The 17,185-nt window shown below is 42.6% G+C and overlaps 1 protein-coding gene across 4 annotated transcripts; it reads right to left on the bottom strand.

The window, feature by feature from the left end:
- Positions 1-5,004: 5,004 nt before the first annotated feature.
- wnt5a (wingless-type MMTV integration site family, member 5a) lies at positions 5,005-16,806 on the bottom strand. 4 transcript variants are annotated; one of them, XM_086276430.1, is made up of 7 exons: positions 16,504-16,804; positions 16,352-16,411; positions 15,741-15,904; positions 12,921-13,069; positions 10,165-10,412; positions 7,461-7,753; positions 5,005-6,872 (listed from the first exon to the last, which is right to left on the bottom strand). In XM_086276430.1, the coding sequence occupies exons 4-7, from the start codon at positions 13,055-13,057 to the stop codon at positions 6,414-6,416; spliced, it is 1,137 nt and encodes a 378-aa protein (XP_086132556.1). In that variant the 5' UTR covers positions 13,058-13,069; positions 15,741-15,904; positions 16,352-16,411; positions 16,504-16,804; the 3' UTR covers positions 5,005-6,413. The 4 variants fall into 4 exon arrangements, with proteins under 4 accessions (XP_086132556.1, XP_086132554.1, XP_086132555.1 ...); XM_086276428.1 differs by having other exon boundaries at positions 16,352-16,804; XM_086276429.1 differs by having other exon boundaries at positions 15,741-16,411.
- Positions 16,807-17,185: the final 379 nt, after the last annotated feature.

Here is a 17,185-nt window from a genome sequence, read left to right as displayed (position 1 = left end):
ACAGATCGCAATGAATTCACCACTCAGGTATGTTGCAGGTCTTTTGTGGTTCTATGTTTATGTGTTTCATTGTGTGTAAAAGGGCTATGGAATTAACAATTTATCTTATTTCTTAGGTGTTTTCAACCTCTGCTGCCACGCTGACGGCGTATGCGGCCAAACGGAAGAAGACAGTATATATTCTTAGCAGCATGCACAGCGTGGTTCAGACCGAAAACACTACCAAAAGGAAGCCAAACACTGTCACCCTTTACAACAAGACAAAGTGTGGCGTGGATGTGATGGACCAGATGGTTCGGGAGTACACTGTCCGCAAAGGAACACGGCGCTGGCCAGTTGCCGTGTTTTATAACATGATTGACATGGCAGCACTGAATGCACATGTGCTGTATCAAGAATGCACCGGGACGAAGGAAAGACGGGTGGACTTCCTGGTAGCCCTTGCAACCGAATTGGCTCACTCTCATGTAGCTGCGAAGAAGGAAAGAAAAGAACAGTTGCTTCGGACACAACCCTCCACACCGAGCCCTGGAAAAAGGGCCACGTGTCAGGTCAAACACAGATGCAAAAAAAATCAGGCCACTGTGCGATGTGTTCACTGCTACAGGTACACATGTGGTAAATGCAGGCGACAGATACCGTGGCAGTGCCAGGATTGTGAGTGATTGCTGAAAATGTTGTAATGTACTCACTCAATTTTTGTTATTATTTGTAAACATGTGTACAAACGGTTGGTTTTTTTTCTATTTTCATCAATAAATGTCAGCAACAAAGGACCTACATGTGTGTTGAGTTCTCCCTAAGATGGCATACTGAAACACTCCAAGTGTTTGCAAGTAAACCTGACAAGTTTGGGATCAAGTTTTGGGTGGCTTGCAACCTAAAATCCAAGTACATTTGCAATGTCTTCCCATATCTTGCTGGTACTATTGTACCAGTGCTCTGAATGGTGCCACAATGGACCACTGATCAACGACCACTGAACGACGGGGTGACGGGTTGCAGTGTTGCACTCACTTTTTATTATTATTAGTACATATGTGTACAAATGGTTGGTTTTTTGTACTGTAAGCAATGGGAAGGTCAAACAAAATCACAAATGCATGCATAGATACTAATTATAATTCCAGTATCTCCTCCTCTGTGTCAGAATAATGTCTGAAATATCTTACTTACTAACTACATCCACTTCCTTGCTTGAAATGAAAAAGGAAATAACATGAAATGAAACTACTGTTTTTATCAATAAATGTCAGCAACAAAGGACCTAGACTCATGTGTGTTGATTTCTCCACACTCACTGCGGATGAGGAGACTGCTTCTCCACCGAAAAAGAGAGCTTGTTTGGGGACTGAGACACTCATCTGCAGTGTGAACAAATTCAAATTGTGAGCAATGGGAAGGTCAAACAAAATCACAAATGCATGCATAGATACTAATTATAATTCCAGTATCTCCTCCTCTGTGTCAGAATAATGTCTGAAATATCTTACTTACTAACTACATCCACTTCCTTGCTTGAAATGAAAAAGGAAATAACATGAAATGAAACTACTGTTTTTATCAATAAATGTCAGCAACAAAGGACCTAGACTCATGTGTGTTGATTTCTCCCCCAATCCCCTCCCTCCAGAATTCCTAGGTAACGACCCAATATACATATGAATGACTAGCCAATTTAGCTTCCACTTCCAGCATTTGACTGCTCTCCGGCTTTTAAAGGTAGAAACGCAAAATGATGACTCCGCGGGGGTCTAAGGTACTACCCCGAAATGACTGCTCTCCGGGGGTGTAAGTGTTAATACGTAGCCCGCTACCTAATTCACCCGGCTATGGTGCAGCATGGGGGTTTGTAGGGGGGTGAGACCAGAGCTGAAACTGAGGTTTTGTTTCACAGATGGTAAAATGTGGTGTAAATATATTACATCAATATGCGTAGCCTGGTATATTGCAGTCATAGAAGAACATTTGTTCAGCCTTTTCCACTGCAGGAACAGAATCAACAAAGTAGTCTATGAATGCACAAAGATGCGGTCAGCAGATCTGGCTTCAGCACGGGGGAGTTTGTCTTATATCAACCAGCTGCTTTGTTTTAAGAAAACACAACTTGTCATGTAATCGTCGTGAAGAACCTCCGAGGAATTTTAATGCAGCGGAAGAAGAAACGAGTAAAACCACTGGATGAGCTGGAGAACCTCAGTTTTTATCCAGCCTGGTCTATTCATCATCGTAATTATCACCTTTGCATGAATACAAAAACACACACGCATGCACGCAACTGCAACCGAGCATTAAACGCACGATAAATGCTTGAGTTATGCGCGCATTTCAACATTTCTAAAATATGAAACCGTCAATGTTTCTTTTGAGGGAAAAATCTGTAAACATGTTTGTTTATTTTTTGCAAGATTAAAGGGAGGAAAATATGAGAGCAATGTGAGATATACTTAAGACACGCTATTGTGAGGGTTTGGATCATCTAAATATGCCATGTGAAGCTACAAAGAGCTCCTGCAATGAGTGCTTAATTGTGTGTGCAAAACCCAAATCGCACCTTATCACCCTGTAACCACAACTGAGGGGGGAGGGGGGGGGGGGGGGGTGACTGTGTTGTTCTGCATTGAACTGATATGTAAATATTTATGTAGTCACCCGCATTAACTGTCATTCTACCAGAAAAGGGGGCAGGTTGAGAGAGGGCTGCCAAAATCAGACGAATCAAATGTTTGAACACTTGGAAGATCTGCTCCTCTTCGTCTGAGCGTATCCGTTAAGTTGTACCTGCGCAGGCAGCTGCACACCTGGATTTCTGTTTACACTCCAGCTAGAAGAGTCCTGCTGGTATGACGTCAGCCACTCATGCTGCAGAAACCTCGTCCAGGATGACCTGGCCTTCATGTACATATGAAACCCAGAGTTGAAGGGTGATTTCATAGCCTTGTAAACCATCTGTTGACAGACGTTTCAAAAATGTAAAACCTCCCTGCTTGGCTTGATTTCCTTGGAGCCTTTTTTTTTCTTTTAGATTTTACAGTCTCGCTCTTCAAACGCTGACCTTCTATCTTTCCCTCTTGCCTTTGACCTGTGTGACACCCATCGTGAACTCAATGTGAGCACTTTTCATGATTTAGCAGTGTTTGCTCAGATGGGTGCACATGCAACTGTGCAGGCATACACACCGGGCTAACTGACAAGGTCACATATGGGATGTGCTCCTAAACTCTGTATCATTTTACAAGTGTAAATATTAGTCAATGTCAGGAGCGTTTACACAGTAATGGTAGTCCTTCAGCTCTACTTTACTTGAAGCACTTTTTCTCTCCTCCTCTCCCTTGAGCCTCTCTTCTCACAACCTTCTTCCTATTACTCCCCTCTTGTTCGATGCTCATGTAATCCCCCATTTCTCATTACCCAATCTTCTCTCCTGTTTTCCGCGTCTGCTTTTGAGCACCAGTAGTCTCTGACAAGACCCAGTCTTATTCCAGACATCCCAATTTCCCCACATTGAAATCCCCCTCGTCTTATTCTCCTGACAAAATGTGATTAATCATTCCATTAACTGATCCACTGTCACTGGATTGTTGAGGAATACTTATAATACAACCTCAACCATCCTCCAGGGAGACACCTAATCTTCAGGCCATCTTCCAGACCTCTCAAACAAAATGCTTTTGTGCACCACATGCCTGAAACAGCTGTCATCCAATGTGGGTTTGATTGTCATGAAATCTGCCCGTGGGTGAGAAGAGCGAATAGCAGGAAGTTAATGTTTCAAAAGAAAAGCACAACAAAAACTTGAACCTGGACGGTTTAAAAGACATCGTTTCACCAAAGGCACATTCACCAGCTCCTTTGTTAAATACACCTGTTCAGCTGCTCGTTATGCAAATATCTAATCAGCTAATCACATGGAAGCTAGTTAATGCATTTAAGCATGCAGCCACAGATAGCTCTGCTGAAGTTCAAAGTGGGCATCAGAAAGAAGTGACTTTGAATGTGGTGTGGTTGTTGGGCCGGATGGGCTGGTGTGAGTATTTCAGAAACTGCTGATCTGCTGGGATTTTCCCACAGAACCATCTACAGAGAACTTACAGAGACTGGTCTGAAAAAGACCAGGGAGCAGCAGTTCTCTGGGTGAAAATGCCAGAGGAGCATGGCCAGATGACTCATGCAGTAAGACCTTGAAGCAGATGAACTACAGTAGCAGAAGACCACACCAGGCGTCACGTCGGTCATCTGAGAACAAGAAAGTGAGTACGGTTCACACGGGCTCACCAGAATTGGACAATAAAAGATTCAAATGCTGCATCATTCATAGGGTAGGTTGAGAATCTGATGTAAACTACATGAATGAGTGGATCAGCTGCTGGTCATGGTACCAACTAGAGTTTAAATGTCACAGCCTACCTGAGTATTGTTGCTGACCATCTCCATCCCTTTACATATAATACATCGTGTCCATCTTCTGAAAGTTGCTCCCAGCAGGATAACAAAGCTCAAACTATTGCAAACTGATTTCTAAAAACAAAAAGGCAATGAGTTTGTGGTACTCAAAAAGCCACAGTTACACCTCAAAGCAACAGAGCCTCTGGGATGTGTGGAATGGGAGACTCAAATATGCAGTAACTGTGTGATGCCAGCTTATCAATATTGATCAAAATCTCTGAGGAAGGTTCCCAACACTTTGTTAACTGGTGCAAAAATGAGGTAGTTCTGAAGGCAAAAGGTGTCCAACCCAGATATAGAAAGATGTACTTTAAGTGTCCAGTGGGTGTGTCAATACGTTCTTGGCATGTGCATTTAGTAATGTACAGGGTGGGCCATTTATATGGATACACCGTGCCACAAACAGGACTTTAACATCACCAACCATTCCCATGTTATTATGCTGTATCCATATAAATGGCCCACCCTGTATATGCAAGAAGGAGAATCTTTATTTGAAGGAAGAAAAAACTCAAGGAGGCACAGACAACATTAAAGACTGAGTAAAATACTTCCTCGTTGGTTTTACACTCGGTATTTATTGAAACAAAGTAGAGCATTGAGCCAATTTGTAAAAAATAACAAAATATTTGCTATAGCACATTAAGTTTAACAAACCTCAAGCTTATAAATATACATAGTTGGATTGGTAGAAATAGTTTGTCTAGCGAGAATCATCACAGGGACAGTGAGAAGGTAAGTGAGTGGTACTGGAAACCTGTGGCAGCATCGTAACCTGAACACCTGTGATACAATGTGTGTAAGAGTAAAGCCAAGCACGAGCATGACTTGGTTCCACGACGATAAGGTGCATTTCCCTTTTGCAAAAACAGTGAGGAGCCGCATTAGTGAGAATTAGTTTAAAAAGTGAACTTTGGGATGCCTGCCTCATCACTGGTCTGTTATGAAGATGATGCTTTTCTGCTGAAAGCTAAAACGAGGATCTGTTTTAGGAAAATAAATACAGTTTACTGATTGGTTTGTTGGATAGACGTACTATATACACAGAATATTTCTCCACTGTAACCACAACATTGCCCATATATATTTAAACCGTGTTAAGTATTGTAGAATAATGTTAAATGGATAATTTGAAGTAATATGGAAACATTGAAGGCTATAATATTGATATAACGATAACAGCTGAACAGACACGTACAGACATGTTTAAGCCTCTGTATCAAAGTGCATAATGATGGAGGGCTTGTTGCAGCACCTGGGGAACTCTAAGGCATCAGGGACAGCTTAGTCAAAATGGCCCGATCCCCGAAATAGCCCTCTTCTTGTGCCCATTGTACTCCAAGGACTCGTACAAACCGACAGTGTTCCTTACTGTATGTGTGAAGGGGGACAAGCAGACTTCAGCAACGATGTGAAGGCTGGTCTGGGAACAGGCCCTTGAAAAACACATCCATAGACTACAGCACACGTTCTCCTCTTTATAGTCGCTCTCCAAACAACAAAATAGGACCTTTTGTCAATTATGCCACAAAAATTAAACCTTACTCATCTATGAAAGGCACAGTCCAATTTAAAACGTTGTGACCCATTTCCTCTACGGAGTCAAGAAAAATGGCTTTTTCTGTGGTTTAAACCCCCCCCCAAAAAAAAAACAAAAAACAGTTAAAAGGAACCGTGGTATAAAATTTCCAGCCAGATTTAGGCACTTGAAAGATTTAAGTTTTCTGCTGATGAGCGGGCCAAAATAAAACATTACAATCTGAAAATAAATATTTCACAATACTCTCAGTTTCTGAGGACATGATTTTTTAAGTCTTTTTGCAATGGCATAATTGTTTAACTCTATAAATATAATTTATATAGTTTCTTTCTTCCATTCTCTCTGTGTTCAGCTCCTCTGCTCATGAATACACACAGATTTATGCCCATTATCTGCAAGCAAATACACACAGGCAACACTCTTCTTCTCACTTGCAGACAAATTGGTCTACGACTTTGGTGCAGCGCTTGCACTTGACGTAGCAGCACCAGTGGAACTTGCAGTGGCACCGCTCCACTATCTGGGCCTTGTACTGGTCATAACCTCTGCCGCAGCACATCAGCTCACACCCATCCATGCCCTCTGAGGTCTTGTTGCAAAGCCGCCCCACTGTGCCCAAAGAGCCTGTGCTTTGGTTCTTCAAGCAGTAGTCTGGACTTTGCTCGATGTACACCAGGTCATGGTTCGTGGGAGGGTTGAACCTACTGTGCATCTGCACCAGCTTTCCTCTCGAGTTGAGTTTCATGGCTACGGCACTGTCATACTTCTCCTTCAGTGCATCGCCCACCTTGCGGAAGTCGGCCAGCTGCAGCCAGCAGGTCTTCAGGCTGCAGGAACCTGATACTCCGTGGCACTTGCAGGACACGTGGGCAAGGTCTGACACAATCTTGAGAAGAAGAAGATCAGAGAGAAACAAAAACAACAGGTTGCATAATTATTATTCTTCAGAAAACAGAAAAAAGAAAAGAAACTTGACCACATGCTTCGTGCTGTAAATTCACCCTGCCTGTATAAATATTTGAATAATGTGCTGCTCTTGATCTCATGAGGCATCACTTTGCTAAAAAGGACAGAAAGTGCAGGGTGCTCCAGGGTGCAGTGATGTCCACTCGTTTGTCCTCCTTGAAAGAGTACAGCCTGCCAATCTGGCATTACGATTCCTTTGAGGTGGTTTCAAGATGTTTTAAAAGGAAAAGAAACTCCAGAGCTGTCTGCAGTGACTCCATCTTTTCATAGATCAAAGCCTCAGGGGAGCAGATGGAGCTGTTACACAGATGATCAGTGGAAACCTGTCTGATTGACCTGGACTGGACTATCTCACTTAAAAAAAAAAAAAAAAAAAGAAAAAAAAAAGCCTTTCAAGCTCTGGTTGGTCTAATTTTGAAGCGTGAAGTATATACACGTCTCTCTGCTTGTTTTTAAAAAAATAATAAAAGATTTGTGCGTGCACGTGCATGTGACTCGGCCATCTTACCCGCCGTCCTGCCTCATTATTGTGAAGATTCATCAACAGCCGTGCATTCTCGTGTGAGCCTTTGGGGAAGCTCTTCTCCCTCTCACGGGCATCCACAAACTCCCTGGAGAACCTGTAGCCATAGTTGAGGTTGTCTCCGCAGCCGCCCCAGAGCCAGTCTCGGGGAAGATCTTTGGGGCGAGCAGCACGACTGCACCCACAGCTGGAAAGCTCACCCTCTCTGCAGGCCCGGCTCACGGCGTTCACCACTCCGGCGGCACTTATGGCATACGTGAATGCCGTTTCTCGACTGCCTGCAGATACAAATACCACATGACATTTGAAACAAGACAAGAGTAGAGATCCAAATTTTGTTTTAAGCTGCCCAATTTTAAAAACACTGCAACCCATGAGACAAGAAAAGTGATCTCCATCCACTGCTTTCATTTTTGTAGGTTAAGCATGCACGTGTCTTCTGTAGCCAGTGGATCTCCCCATCGTTTGCTTTAAGTGTGTGTGTGTGTGTATGGCACTTTGAGATGTGATGTCATTTGACAGCATTCACCATACACTTAAGATTACAGAGCACTTCAGCCAAGCGCTGCAGGGTCGTCATCAACAACATGTTGAACAGTGGAATCTGGTTTGCTGTTATTGGGCTTCAGCCAGAGAGAAGACGGCGCCCTCCAGTGACAGAGATCCTTCTTAACAAGTCTCTGCCATTTCACCCAAATTGAACGTGACAACGGTTCTTTTAGTTAATCTGTCACGACTGAGTGACTCTGGAGCCGCTGTACATTAATTCCAACTGTTTCTACCCTCAACATTTCCTCTATAGAGCGAAGATTTAAAGAAAAAAAAAAAAAAGGCAGAAAATTGCACATAAGCAGTTTTTGTCGCTGTACGAAGCCACAAGAGAACTAAAGAAGAAACAGACTAGCAAACGATGAAGCCGTGTGTTGACACTGAAGACGAGGACTGCTACACAATAAAAATGCACAGCTCATATACATGCTCGGGCAAACCTTTAGAGACTATGCTATAATGACAATAACATATGGACAGAGTGAGATGAGGGAAACTAAGGCGAGTGAAACGATAAGTCAAGAAAGAGACGGAAAAGAAACAAAACAAGCAATATAAGAAAAGAAACACACTTAATATTCCAAAAAGGAAGAAAAGATGAATAAAGAAACCTCCTGGAGAGGCTGAAAGATCCAGGTGGGAAATACTGCTGGAAGCATTAGTGATCAGAGAGCGTGGTGGGGGGTTTATTAGGTTAGTACAACTTTTAATCCAGCCTGAGAGTACTGGCCTAACGGTGGGCCTGCAGACAGACAAACTGTCGTCTCCCACACTGCTGCCGCCCTTCTAATGTCCCCCACCCTCGAGCTAGCCAAGCCATGCAAGGGAAGAGTCTGAACCCAGCCACGCCGGCACCCCCTGGACCTATGCTTTAAATCACCAGCAGTGTCCTAAGCCAGCAGACAGTAAGACAGGCTTTCATATGGACAGCTATAGAGGGGAGGACATGTTTACATGGCCCAAGGTGGACTGAGATGGGATCACTGTTGGGGAGGAAGTGGGAGGGAGAAGAGGAATGGGAGGAGAACGGCTGCTTGTGAAGAATAATTTGTGGAAAGGGAGTAAGGACCAGAGACACGCCAGGCAGAATCACCGAGAACAGAGTCAAAAGCTACACAAAGAAGTACAGCGCGTTAAATGGTCGAGCAACACGAGTGAAACGGTGCGACATACACATGTCCATTCAAACCGTTTCAGCTCTTATCCTTAAAATGTCCCCGTTAGAAAAGTCATCTGCAAACACAGTAAGAGGAACGCTTCTCTGAATAAACAGTCACCACAGAAACTCCTGACCATGTGTCCTGTAGATCATCCAGAGAAAAGGTAACATTACATTTAAAATTTAATTTATTTCATTACATTTCCTTAGTGGGACAACACACATCCAGTGTCTGCAACTGGTTTCATTTGGCTGAACTAAACACTAAAGACAAACTAAAAATAAATTTGAAAAATGGCCAAAACTGGAAGATCTGACCCGTTTAGATTTAGCATCCTAAGCTGCTCCAACATCCAATAAAACTGGAACAATGTGTGTTTAATGATAGGACCCAAGAACAGGACTTGATGTTAGGGACTGGAAAGCTCTTGAACTTTCTATAAGAGACAAACAGACAATGTAATCTCTGACGTGGTGATATATCGCTCCATATACTCGTAGCACTCCCCTTACTTGTAAATACACAGAGTCAGCTACAGTCCAGAGTTTGTGTGTCTGCGTGTGTATGTGTGTCTTTGTGTATTAGACTGTCTCCCATTCATCAGGGGGGAAAGCAGATTCTCCGACTCCCTCCTGCTCCATATCAGGGGGCTGGTTTAGCAGGCCAAAGCCACATGTGATTTATCGAGCAACCTCACCCACCAACTATTCCCTCCACACAGCTGCTGAGCATCAGCAGCCTCATGCATTTCACACACTTTTCACAAACATAAAAAAGGGTCAGTGACTCAGAAAGAAGAAAAGAAAAAGACATAAAATATAAAAATCTAAGTAACCCTGTTATATCTGGTACATACAGGAAATGTGCATATCAACATGCTGGTGAGTACAGTTATGAAGCGTTATCTTTGTTAGTTTCCTGTGTCTTTGTGTACGCGTTTCTTAGAATATACGGCACGTCATACAGCCTGTGTCTCTTACCTATTTGCATGACCCGTCCAAAAACGGAGGAGTTGTCCACCGTGCTGCAGTTCCAGCGCCGATGTCTGAACTGGTACTGGCACTCTCTGATGCCTGTCTTGGCACCTTCACCGATGTACTGCATGTGGTCCTGGTAGAGCTGGCACAGTTTCTTCTGGCCCTGCGACAGGCCCACCAGCTGGCTGCACAGAGGCTGGGCGCCGATGATGTAGGCCTCTGGGATTAGTAAAGGGTTCATGGCCAGAGACCTGCGTGAAGGGGACACACAGTGCAGTGTTTTCAGTCATGTGTCATTAAAACAAATGCATCCATGTTGTTGGGCCAACACTGCAATCAGCAGCTGATTTCACTTGATTGGGTTCTCTCCATTGATGATGGAACTATGTTAATCAGTGAAATGGAGGTGCAGTTAGTTCCTAGGTGGAGTAAAACCCTGTACACTCTTAATGTCAGAGGACAGTCAATGTGAAAGTCATTTAGAGCCAAGAATATACAGCGAGTGAAGCTTAGACGAGAGGAAGAGCAGTCAGGAGATAAAGGAAAAGAAAGAAAACGCAAGTAAAACACAGATGCATGAAGGAAATAAAGGGCTACGTTTTAAAAACACACCACTATTGTCCGACAAACGGAAGCTCACGCTCCCGCATCCAGTGGCTGACTGCGGCGACCACTGTAATCACTTTTGAGTTGAACAATTTTTTTTACAGTTCTTTATATTATTATTTTTAATTAATAAAAGAGACAAAGCTGTTATAAGGAAAGAGTTGATGCTACTAGATTGCCTACGCTGGCTAAAACTGTGAATTTGGAATGAGTTTAAGGTTCTTTATGTGCCTATAAAGCCACGCATCGGTGGCTCCCGGGTGTATTTAAGAAGTTCTCTGCCCCTGTGCTGCTAGGTCTCTGAAATCCTCTGGGCAACTGCGTTTAACTGCTCCATGATCGAGGTTAGTGGGAGATTTTTGTGGCGGGAGCTCCAGTGAACTGGAACAGCCTTCCTCTCACAATCAAATGCTACCCGCAGGACTTAAAGAAAAAACAAGACGACAACAATAACATGTACATATTTTAAATGACCCTTGGACATTTTTAGTCACCTTAGTATTTTTATATTAATTTAAAAAACAATCTCACAACTTCTGATATCATTCCACAATGTTGTTGTATAGTTTGTGCTTTTTGCACCTATTTTTGATGTTACTTGTCCAATGAAGGTATACAAATTCATTTATTTTAAAACAGGACATTTTTTTCCAAACTGAATTATATAAGGATTTCCATGTGTGTTTCAAAATGTGCATTTTTTTCCATCTTAACTTTAAGTTATGTGGTCGGCCAAATACACCGGTATGTAGGCCGGTGTGTTTTAAAAGAAATGTGTAGCTTACTACAAAAAAATATATAAAAGCACAGATATGATTAATTCTCATAGGTTTTCTCAAGTGCATTTCCTCATGTCAGCTCACCCGAGCAAGAGTAAAATTCAGCAGTCGTGTAACTTCTTATAGCACCAGATCATTTCAGCTAAAATAATTGTTCCGTTCAATTTTGTGGAAGAGAAACACAAAAACAGAGCGAGAGAGTGAGGAAGGAGGAAACACCAGTATGAGCATCTGGTTCCAGGCCACAGGACAATTAGAGCGGCCCATCTCAGAGCCCCCAGAGAGAGACAATTAGCCCCTAGTGTAACCTGATAGACTAAGGAAACTCAGCGGCAAGGAAACACAGAGGGAATACGCAGAAACATACACCGATATACACAAACGGGCACACAGTAGAAAGGGGGAAGAAGAAAAATAAATCATGCACACTAGTGCAGTCTGATGCTGTCTCACAAACATGCAATGAGCGCGCTCACAACTCCAACACTCCAAATCACTCACACCTGTGCGTCCTCTTGAAAAGGAAACTGACAGACACACACTGTGTGAACATCCTTTCCAGGGTCTGCTGTGTAGTAATGTGCGAGTCCTCAGCTGCAGGACTAATTTGAGCTGTTTCAACTTTAATGTAGCTTCCTACTTAGCTTAATTAGTTTGTATCTGTATAAAATCTTTACAATTATTTGTTTACATTGTTATTTTTCTATAACTCTACCAGCAGAGTATGTCACTATTTGCTCTGATTTGCTCCACTGGAAAATAAAAATATTTTCTAAGAAGTTTTGGGTTAAATGTCCAAAGTTCTTGAACAGGAGCTCTGATTGGGTACAATAAATATTCACCAGGTGTATAAACACAGAGCTACTGGATGTCAAGTGTTGTGATTATCAGAAGTGCTAGGTGTGTTGAAAATATAGACTTCTCTTTTAACGGAAGCAGGATATGCACACACACACACACACACACACACACACACACACACACACACACACACACACACACACCGTATTTGCAAATATTTGGACGCAGACTCGGAAACCACAGCATTCTATGTTTTTTTGCGATGTTCATAATTTTGGTTTGGCAAAAGAAAGTAAGGGAGAGAAAGTTTTCTTGCAAAGCTGATGGTATACACAGAGTATGGCATATAGATCACACATATACAGGCCTCAACAAATAAACACTTAAAAAAAAAAAACAGTCAGTATCACCTATATGTAACTTTTTGCCGAGTCTTTTTAGGCACCGCTGTCCTATTTACAAATTAGCGTATGACAGAAAAGAGAATGACAAGTAAACACACTTCAAAGGCGCACACTGAACAAATTAAGACTCACAGAATTGCTGGCATATGGAAAGAAAATTATTGCATACCACCATGAGTTGGCCTCCACCACCACCTGCATGAGGAGAGTGAGGAGTGTGAGGGCAAAGACACAGTGTCTGGAGTCCAACACGCTGCCAAAGGGCCAGCAAATCGGCCGACGCACACAGCCTAGCCCCAGGTTCATACTGCCAGTGATCTGAAGGAGAACAGAGAACAGGATACTTGTCAGTCTGCCTGCTTAACTAGATGTTTGTTTCTCACGCACAACTTTGGGGCATATTATGGAAAGAAAAGGGCAGAGAAAATGTTCTTTCAGCTGGATTGCTGTATATTTTACATCTCATTTACATGCGTGTGTGATGAAATCCCTGTAGCCATCACTGCTTGCACAGCAGAGCAGTCATTTGGCAACATATCAGAGTGTGAATCACACAGCCAGAGAAGACACATGACTGAAACCCCGCAAGACACATTCCAGACATTTCACTTTAAGGCACAGAGAGACTGAGAAGCGCTAGTTAGACAATTTAATTTAAACTTATTTTTAACAAATATTAGCGCATTTTAACGAAAAGGACCGGGGTTGTTTTTTTTAAGCCAATAAAAATAAAACAGAACTGTAGCTCCAAGTTCCGCTTTTATTTACATTTCTGGGAGACCCGCCTGTATTTTCTTTTGCTGAGAATGTTTTGTTTATTTGAAAAACTATAATAAAACTGTTTTTAAAGCAAATCATTTTAATTCGTTTTTTTTAATCGTGGGTAATTAAATTAATTATAAGAAAAACGCGGGTTTTGTTTTTAAAAAGATGGAACAATTAAAAAGTAAAGTCTATTTCTCGTAACTACGAAAAGTGGCGATTAAACGTGTAATCTGACAGAGGCCTAATGGACATCTCCTTATGTATTTAGCCTATATTAAGATTAATTTTTCTACTTATTAATTGAAAATGGATCTGACAGCAGCCGGGTGGCGGGGGGATGATGACCGGATACTTCGCAGCTTTTGCGCAAAGAAAACCGCACAGAATTTAAAAAAAAAAAAGAAAAGAAAGAAAATGTGAATTATCTGCGCACAACAGCACAGCTTTGTTGCCATTTTGGCAGAAAATTAGGTCAAATAATTACTCCTAAATTTGCGAGTTAAAGCGATGTGCCAGCCTTCCATCTTGTTCGTGTGTGAGTTTTTGGGATCGAGAGCAAGTCTAATTTGTCACGCTGCATTATTTTCCAGGGTTGAGTCGTGGAGACCCGGGCCTGCCTAAGACTCATTAAAAACAAGGCCAAGTTCACCATCACTCACCCAGCGCGCGCGCACACTCGCGCACAACACACACACGAACACGTGCTTTTGGTTTGCGTGCTGCCTCGTAATAGTTGGTGAAGTTATGTTCTTCGCAGTTCCTCCACATAAATTAAAAGCAATAATCCACAGAGGGCGGCGGTTTTACACTGATTTTAAACCACTAATTGGAGCAGTTGTGCCTGAAAGGAAGTGGATTTTTTTAAATATTTTAAAACACTTTAGTAATTTATTGATAATCAATTAAATATTATTTTTGGCAAAACAGTTTGCTAGGAGCAGCTGAACAGCGGTGGTGACTCACAGGGTTCATTTGGCAGATTGAGTCACGGAGCTACACGGTAGGTGCGCGCATTGATCTGACAATTCACATCTGAGTTTCATCCACTCAGAACAAAGAAGAGTACATTTTGTTTTCATCGACGGCACAAACTAACTTTATTAATGTGAATATGATTTTTTTATAAGCTAAGCAAATCCTGCGTTCAGTGACCCTTGGAAACGATCTGACCCGAGCGAGGTATTCATAGGACGTGACCGGTGACTGATGGCTATACTGCAGAGTTTTGTCAGTCAAAGTGGTATCTAGCTAAATGAACAAATTTCAGCTAGAATGATAAAGCAGCAGGCAGTACTTCAGTCAAAGTTAATTTCGGGGGTATTTCAAAGAGCCATATGGCACTAAAACCGAGAGAGCACGCATAGGAGGGGCAGAAAAAAAGTCTGCCTTTTAAGACTAGAGCTGGGAATACCTCAAACCCGGGCCTAGATATTACCCCGTTCTGGTCTCGTGTTGTTAAAACGCTTGGAAAAACTATTTAAAATATCATTAAACGGATTCATTGTGTTTTAAAAGTTTCAGCAACAATAAACGGTGAAAAATGTGAAGGAAAGCCAGTGTGTGCTCAAAGTCAAGTTGTATTATGCTTCGGTCTATTTAAAAAAAACAAAAGAACATCATATTTACAGTCAGACGTGCATCTTAAAGTCGACAGATGCTGACTGTGAATAAAACGAGTTACGCTAGGCTTCTTTTGTGTGGATGCGCGGGCTGGTGGAGAATGAGAAAGAAAAATGTATGAGGTAAAAAAAAGAAATGCATCTATTTTAAACATATAAACACTCATTAATGACTGAAATATTGTGTGTATCTAACAGGACAAGATGATGAGCGTTTTTTCCCTGTCTGCCCCGATGTTTACACAAAACCAGGAGAGGGAGCCAGGTACAAGGAGTTGAGAGCAGCAGAGAACACTGCCTGTTCACTTAACAATAGAACACTGTTCGTTAAAAAGCTTTTAAGCAGAAATCATATGCATTTCTAACAAATACTGTGCTTTTTATGTAATGTTTGCACAATAGCGAAGTGCCAAACGGCTGTCAGGCCATAGGAATGGGGGGTGGGCGCATGTTTCACACATCACATCTGTCAAGCACTTTTGTCCACATCCAGAGCCTGTACAAGTTCAAAAACATCCCACTGAAACACAAATTTTCCACTCTTTAAGATAAACTGTGGCTGAGGTGGAAAACTGAGTCGACTAGGAGACGTATAGACTACTCACCGGGGAGCACAGCCCGTTAGAAGCCGTAATCCACTCTCTGCAGACGATATCAAACCAATAATCACAGTGCAGGCCAGGTGATTTAAGATTTCCTTTTCCGCTGCACTCAAGGCAAGTACCGGAGTTTCTTTTTTTCGTTTTCCCCGGAATCTCTTGGGATATGCCTGGTTGGGATGAACAAAGTGCAACTCAGGGAGTCAAAGCTGAGAGTTCTTCAGGTTTAGTGTTTGACGCACACAGAGAAAAAAAAAAAATCAGTGCAAGCGCTCCGTGCGCTTAACAGCTTAAAGTCTGGTAGTAAGCAGCGGGATGGATAAAGTATCTAGTGACAGTGTGTGGAAATAGTCCTTTCCTTTCACGATTCAGTGCGTGACTTTGCGGTACCTATTAACAAATACAACCACCTACGGCAACCCAAAGCGCCACTGGCGGAAACCTAACTGTTGATTCGCTTCTAATTAAAAGCAGCATGAAACTTGTCTGTCCAAGTGGAAAACTGTCCCAGAATCCAGCTAAACTACACCACAAGAAGAAGAAGAAAAAAAGACGTGTAAAAATGTTAAGACAATTAATTCCAGCAGATCACACGCTCACGCCACGGCGCGTTTTACCTGCGGAAAGATCCACACGGTGATCCTCGCCACAAACGACTTGTCAATTTACCTTCCATTCTGCGCAAAAAAACAAAAACGACTCAAGACAATTCCCCAACTCGAATTAAAAGTCTCCACTCTCAAAAAAGCAAGTCATTCATCCGCCTCACCGAAAAAAATAAATAAAAACATTAATTGATCGGCTCCAGACTTTATGCTCCAAAAACTTTCCGCGCGGACTATCTCCAAACAGTGCGGCTTGGCGAGCGCGCACGGTGCCAGGGGGAGGAAAAGAGCACAGCGTGTGAACGACAGCGGCTTTTCTGAAGCTCCAAGCGCGTCGTCCTCCCACACCGTCTGTGTTGAAGTGCAAAAAACTATCCCTCCCTCTTTTCTCTTCTCCCCTCTCTCGTTCTCTCTCTCTCTCACCTGCTCCCCAGTCGCCTCCTCTCTCAAACTAGCACATTGCTGCATTGATGCGCGGAGCAAAACCTTCACATGGCGCATGCGCTTCACATTTCTCCTCAAATCCCTCTTTTCTTCCTCCAGTCACCAACTTTCAACAACCAAGGAATTTCAACGTAGTTGGAATTGAGGAGAGAGAGAGAGAGAGAGAGAAGGGCGGAACAGGCTGTTACAAAACAAGCGTCTCTATTACCTAAAACAAACTTATAAAGCACCCGAGGCTATTACCCTATCCATACCAGAGCAGCGTTTGGATTTTCACTGGCAGCAGATCGAGTTACCACTCAGTAAAATCAAGACAAGCAGGTCCATATCATGTGCTTATACAGGCTGCTCTCATCACCTAAGTGGCCGTGAGCATTACAGTCATTAGAAATAGCTCCCAGG

Source organism: Aulonocara sp. 'chitande type north' Nkhata Bay, linkage group LG20, assembly GCF_057382095.1.
Source record: "Aulonocara sp. 'chitande type north' Nkhata Bay isolate Kocher_YH1m ecotype deep benthic linkage group LG20, A_spYH_male_GT1.1, whole genome shotgun sequence".
Taxonomy (NCBI): Eukaryota; Metazoa; Chordata; class Actinopteri; order Cichliformes; family Cichlidae; genus Aulonocara; species Aulonocara sp. 'chitande type north' Nkhata Bay.
This window is presented reverse-complemented; position numbering and strand designations above follow the sequence as displayed.